At 27.7% G+C, this 6,981-nt stretch overlaps 2 protein-coding genes across 2 annotated transcripts; one reads left to right on the forward strand and one right to left on the reverse strand.

The window, feature by feature from the left end:
• Positions 1-281: 281 nt before the first annotated feature.
• On the forward strand, positions 282-1,117 carry LOC136080310 (uncharacterized). Its single transcript, XM_065796929.1, has 2 exons — positions 282-524; positions 605-1,117. Exons 1-2 carry the CDS (start codon positions 282-284, stop codon positions 1,115-1,117), a joined length of 756 nt encoding a protein of 251 aa, XP_065653001.1.
• A 3,887-nt stretch (positions 1,118-5,004) lies between these two features.
• Positions 5,005-6,716, reverse strand: LOC136080312 (uncharacterized). Its single transcript, XM_065796930.1, has 4 exons — positions 6,542-6,716; positions 6,185-6,370; positions 5,852-5,998; positions 5,005-5,786 (listed from the first exon to the last, which is right to left on the reverse strand). Exons 1-4 carry the CDS (start codon positions 6,714-6,716, stop codon positions 5,005-5,007), a joined length of 1,290 nt encoding a protein of 429 aa, XP_065653002.1.
• Positions 6,717-6,981: the final 265 nt, after the last annotated feature.

Here is a 6,981-nt window from a genome sequence, read left to right on the forward strand (position 1 = left end):
CTTATTGATCTCCGTATTAGTAAGTGTTATTTTTTATGGGAAGACAAAATATATATTTTAAAAAACTCTGGTCCAATAGGTCTATCCATAATGGTTGTCTTGTCAGAAGCATATTTACAACATATTGAATCTAATGCTATTCAACAGGCTTTAAATCTCAATATTGCACCAAAGTCATATAAACGTTATGTTGATGATAGCCATGCTCGATTTAATAATATTGATGACGCAAACTCTTTTTTAACACTTTTAAATTCACAAGATAAATCAATCTAATATACATGCGAATACGAAAATGCTCAACAGCAATTAAATTTTTTAGATATTTGTATTTCAACCATCCCTCCCTATACAAATATGAGTTTTCCATACACCGTAAAGATGCAATTACAAACGTACTTATAAAACCAAAATCATGTATTTCACCAAATATCGCAGTTAGTATTTTTAAAGGTTTTTTAGCTCGAGCATACAAAATTTGTTCAGAACATATTATTCAAGATGAAATTAATTTTCTTATTAAGGTTTTTACTGAAAATGGACATTCATATAAACAGTATTCAGATATTGCTAAAAATTATAAATACTCCACAAATAAATCTAGTTCTCAAAAAATCTTGTTATTTTACCATGGATCCCAAAATTAAGCCTTGTTCTAAGAAGAGAGTTTCGTAAAGTAGATGTTAAAACAGTCTTCCGTTTTGGTAATCCCTTGATAAATATACTCTGCCGAAACAAGTCTAAACTGCCTCCGAACAGTCATCCAGGAGTGTGCCAACTTAATTGCACATGTGGTTCATGTTATATTGGTGAAACAAGAAAAAAGATTTCCACACGAATTCAAGAACATAAAAATAATGTTACAAAAGCCAACTGGGAAACATCTGGAATAGTAGAACATTCACAACATTGTAATGGTAAAATAAACTGGGAGAACCCAAAAACGCTTTCTGTTATTTCAAACAACTACACAAGAAAAATTCGTGAGGCAATTGAAATAAAACGTGTACAATGTTCAAAACCTAAAGAAAACGTTTTAAGTCGTGACAATGGCAATTTGGTGATGACTCACCATTGGAAACCATTTTTTGTAAAATTAAAAATGTTGAATATCTGACGTTGCAATGACATCATTTGGTTTCGTTTATTATAATTTTTAAACGGTTTTTTTAACGGTTTTATTAGTTTGATAATGGCTCTCACAATATGAGCCAAAATATTACGTGAAAAAATAAATAAATAGTATGATACCGTATATGATGTTTTAATGCTTATAAGATTATTACACATACTGTTAAAGATGTCACTTAAATAATATATATATATATATATATATATATATATATATATATATATATATATATATATATATATGTATATATATATATATATATATATATATATATGTATATATATATATATATATATATACATATTTATATATATATATATACATATATGTATATATATATATATATATATATATATATATATATATATATATATATATATATGTATATATATATATATATATATATATATATATATATATATATATATATATATATATATATATATATATATATATATATATATATATATATATATATATATATATATATATATATATATAGTTTAGGTAGTATCAATAAAATAAAAGTTGTCGATCAAGCAGCATATTGATGTCTGGGCGGAGCTTATTACTTTCAGTTTTCATGTCATGGTGATGTTTAGCCACAGTTGTTTCATCTTCACCAACAGACAGTTTGTGCAGCTAAAAAATAATAAAATCCATTATGACAATAAATATTTTGTTGATAAAGAAAATTTACTCATTATCGTTCATAACAAGCTAGCTGAATGTAAAAATAAAAATGGTATATATATAAAATTACAATATTACCAAAGCTCTAATTTTCCTTGTACTGGATTGAATATGGGCATCTTCCTTTCTTTTGCGCCCTCTACCTTGTTGTCCAAATTTTCTCTTGTGCTCAGCAACTATGTCTAAATGTATCAAAGCGGCTCGTTCTTTTTTGAATTTGTTCCTCAAACTTTCGAGCAGTGATGGCTGTCATTCATAGGATAACATACAGATATAAAGAAACAAATTTATTTTTAAAACATGAAAATATAAATTTAGAAATCTATAAGTGTGTGTGTATATATAAATGTATACACACACACTTGACACATGCCTGTCGAAAGTAGTCTAGAATAGCCCCTGATGTATGTATGTATGTATGTATATATATATATATATATATATATATATATATATATATATATATATATATATATATATATATATATATATATATATATACATATATATATATATATAAATATATATATATATATATATATATATATATATATATATATATATATTTATATATTCATTGCGTGTTCTCCCTAAATCAGTCTTTAAATGTACTACTCCTTGTGGGCTCTTCTTGTAAGACTTACTTGATGTATGTACACTCTGCTTTGTCAATTAATAAATAAAAAAAAAATAATAATTATAACAAAAAAAAAAAACCTACACAGACACCTAACTGATTTGGAGAAGAATTATTTCTTGATGGAAAATCACTCAAGTAGGGATATTTACTCCAAATGGACGCAAGCACATCTGAATATTGAGTACTTGAGGGGTACCTATAAAACTCTTGAAGATTAGTTATGACAAAAATTTTAGTTGCAAAAACTTGGTAAATTTTAGGCAAAAAACTTGATGCTTACATGGTATATTTACTATATCATCATATAAACATTGTAAAATCTGGTTCCTGCAACTGTTTCTATGAAACTGAAGAAGCAACCATCTTTGGAATCTAATGCTGCATTAACTGATGGGGGCAAAATAGGAATTTGATAGCGCAATGGCCATGGCTTCATTGTTCTAATCAATGACTGGACGTTATTTAAATCATCACATTGTACCATTGGTTGTGAGTCATTCATAACTTCTGAATTACTAAAAAAAAAAATCGTCTATTTTAATCAACTTGGAAAAATAATTACAACTTAGAAAATAGGAACAAACATTTATCAACCACAACAATTAAGGTGCATCTAACTCCACATAATTGCAAAAATAGATCTGTCCCTATTCTTAACACTTTCCATTGGTTCTCACAAGCAACTCTGCTAAATAATTTTAAAATTAAATAAGATTGTGGGGGTGGGGGGGTGGGGGGCGGGGCAGCAAAGTCCTAAAATTAGCAACAAGACCCTTGTGAGAAGCAATAGAAAAATTTTAAGAATGGAGACAGATCTATTTTTGAAAGTATAGGGCATTGGATGCACCATAACAACAATTTATCAAGTACAAATTAAAAAAACTAAAATAATAGTTATCAAGTTGTTAACTCACTTAAAATTATTGATTGGTCGTGGTGCAGATGGAGTTAAAAGGTTGTTAATCATCTCCAATAGCATGACTTGTTTACGCATTGACTGGCATATTCTTGACACCATTGACTGTTAACAACACCAAAGTTTTTCCATCAATATCTTCCTCTACAATGAAATTTTTTATATAAATTGTTACGTATGTGTTATTATTCTAATGTAACTTTATATTAAATTTATTTTGGGCACCACATTACTGGTCATCACGCTCAAATGATATACTTATAGAACAATCACATAAGTTGTAGTATCAATAAACAATTTAGAAAACACTAGCTTTGCTAACAAGCATAAGCTTTAACAACAACCTAGTAAAATCACATTGTTGCCAGTTAACTCAAAAAATAACTGACTGCCAATGACGTGCAATGCCGTGCAAAGAATTGAGAGTTGGTCAAGTTTAATTTCAATAATATTATATTCAAATTTGTATATAAAAAATTCTAGCTGATTTGTAAATATCTGGATATTTACAAATCATCCAACTAAAATGAGTAATTTAAAAAACGGGGATTCCCGCTATTTATAATATTCTAATTATATTTATTATATTTACTAATTAATTTAATAGAATTTAAATGAAATTAATTTAAAGTTAAAGCTAAAAGTAAAATAACTAAAAAAAGTAAACACCAGAGTAAAAATTTATTACGCAAGCAACAAAGTTGTTAAAATAAAAATAGATATTATAAAAAAGAACAGTATCTTAGTTTAATATAAGAGCAACCATCTTGCTGTACATCAACGTCAAGTAATTGGTGATCACAAACATCTGATGGAAAGCACAGTGTCAATGTTTCTTCTTCTTTAACTCTAAATGCATGCAAGTGTTCAGAGTATTTATCACAAACAAGCAATTTGCCAAAAATACCCAGTGATGTCAAAATCTTATTATATGATAAATTTTGAAAAATAATGGAATTTCTTCAGCATGTACTAAAGCTAAAATTACTGTATCATTAACATGATACTGGATTCCATTACTAAAAAAAGTGCTACACTTCCAGACTGTTTCTTTATTATCCGTAACAATGTAATCAAAATTAGTCAGTAGTTTTTCTTCAATGCAAGCTGCTAAACTATCAAATGTTGTAGATTAAAGATTATAAGTTTTCTCGCTTTCATGAAAATAATCTAATGATGCTATCTCCCAACATTGCCGCAACTGATGTCGTTTTGCAAGTGAGTAAACAATGTTTTTAAAATTTCGAATTGTAGAAGCCAACTTTTTAAAATATAAATGCTTTGCTTCAAAACGCATACACCATTAATATCGTAGGGGCCCATAATCATTAATAAGTCTAGTGTAATGAAGCATAAAATGAAACTTGGGTGTAAAATTATTTGGAAAATATTCAACAAAATTCTGCAAAAAGTGCTCTACTAAAAATTGCACATATGGCAATACAGCCTTGGAAATTTTCGGAGCAAAAATGTAATCAGCTATTTCTCGGAGCTGTAGATACAACAACCAGTACGTATTAGACTCTGATACAATCATAAATGGCAACAAACGAAAAATACAATATTTTTGTGAAGCCGAGCCGATGAAATTAATTGATGAAGCAGAGCGTTCAACAAATGGTACTATGGTAATGGCTTATTCATTCTATCATTTCTTCCCATTTCAAAAATGTTGAGCTCTATATTCATTTGCTGTATAGAAATTATCTTCTCTTCTTTAAGTTTTAATAACAATAAACTGATTATTTGTGGAATTGTACCTTCCATCATAACATGCATTATGTCAGGTGGAAAAGATTGTGAAATGTTAAAATAAGGTAAATCTAAAAAAGGGCAACGTCTTTCAACACCATACATACTTGAAGAAATCTTACCAGGACCTAAAATAGCTTCCAGGTGGTATAGATACATTTCATGAGTGCGAATTGTTGTATCAAACTCTGAGAAAACTTTGTTTTTGTTTGAATACGAAGTCATACTCTGACAACAAAAAAGACCCAAATTAAAAACCCGACGAAAACCAGCAACTGCATGCAACGACAGATTATCTGCTGAGATTGTTGCCAAACCTCCAAATAATTGTATTGGCTGCCCATCAACTATACCTGACACTCCGTCATTTTTTAATGTTATTAAATCCTGAATTAACGGTTTTAATATTTCTTCGTATATTTTATGTTTCTTAATTAATTTCTCTTTTACAAGAATACATAAATAAATATTTTGAAGTCTTGAGATGTATTTTTCTTCAATATTGCCAAGATAAAAGTAAAATGCACAAATTTTGTGCACTGTTCGATGAGCACCAATAGGATTGCAAACCTCAAATTCATCAATATAAAAATGAAGTCTTGAAGCATATTTGTCATTTTTAAAAACATTATGATTATTGCAAATAAAACTATCTGAATATGAATAAAGTAAATTTGTCTTATTAGAATGGTCATTTTCTAATTTTATTTAATAGAACTCCATACTTCTTCTTTTTCAATTAACTTTTTAAGTAATGGTAATATAGGAACATACTGAAAAGTTTCTTTTTTTATATTTAGTTTATCACTGAAAGTTTCATTACTAATGACATTTTCAATATTAGCAGAGTTTTTTTTAATATCATCTATACAACACAAATTTGTTTCAATTGGTAAAATAAGGCCTAATTTAGACTTACTAAATGCAATAATTTTTTTTCAAGAATTGAAAACAGATAAAGTTTGATCTAAAAGCAAATGACTGTTCAATAGTTCATCTAAATTGTCAGTGGATACAAAGATTTTGCATAATTGCTCTTTTAATATTTTACAGAAACTGTTATTGTAATATGTCAAAAAAGATTGAACTTCATTTGCCACATCTGTTGTCCACACTTGGACAACAGATGATATGGAGTGTTTCTCTCCTATTACAACAATAAACATAGCAAAATGATTCTGCAAACTGCTTAGTAATTTGTCTAATGGGGAAATAGATATATTAGCTTGACCTGTATCTAAATTATTGTTATTTGTTAGCTATATCAACTACTAAATCATCAGAGTTGTTTTCGTCAATAAAATTTTCTGAAATTTGGCTTTCCAATACTTTTAAGGTGAATTAAACTCATTTATAGTTGCTTGAGATTCATAATAAGTAGATATATGCTTATTTTGCATGTGCTCACGTAAACATTTGACAGATTTGTAAGAAGCAGGACAGCCATAAATATTACAAACTACAACATAGCCAGCTGTATGTTCATACATAATATGCATATGTTCTAAATACTTTTGCATTGAATATTTACAAGCATCACATGTAGAACATGTAAAGCAAACAGCATTATTTTTTGCTGCCATATTTATTGAATTCAAAAAACTAAATTAAGGAGAAAAAGAAATAATAGTTATTAAAAAGTTCATAGTATTAGAATTGACTGACAAAAAAATTAAAATTCTAACCATAATTTTATTTTTAAGTTCTGGGAGTCCTTTTACTTCTAAGTAAAAGCAAACATCTTCAACGCTCCAATTCAAATATTCTCCCATTTAATAAATGTAACAAGAGATTCTATAAAATAGACTATATATGTTGATGTGTATGCTATATTAGTTATATAAATAT

Source organism: Hydra vulgaris, chromosome 05, assembly GCF_038396675.1.
Source record: "Hydra vulgaris chromosome 05, alternate assembly HydraT2T_AEP".
Taxonomy (NCBI): Eukaryota; Metazoa; Cnidaria; class Hydrozoa; order Anthoathecata; family Hydridae; genus Hydra; species Hydra vulgaris.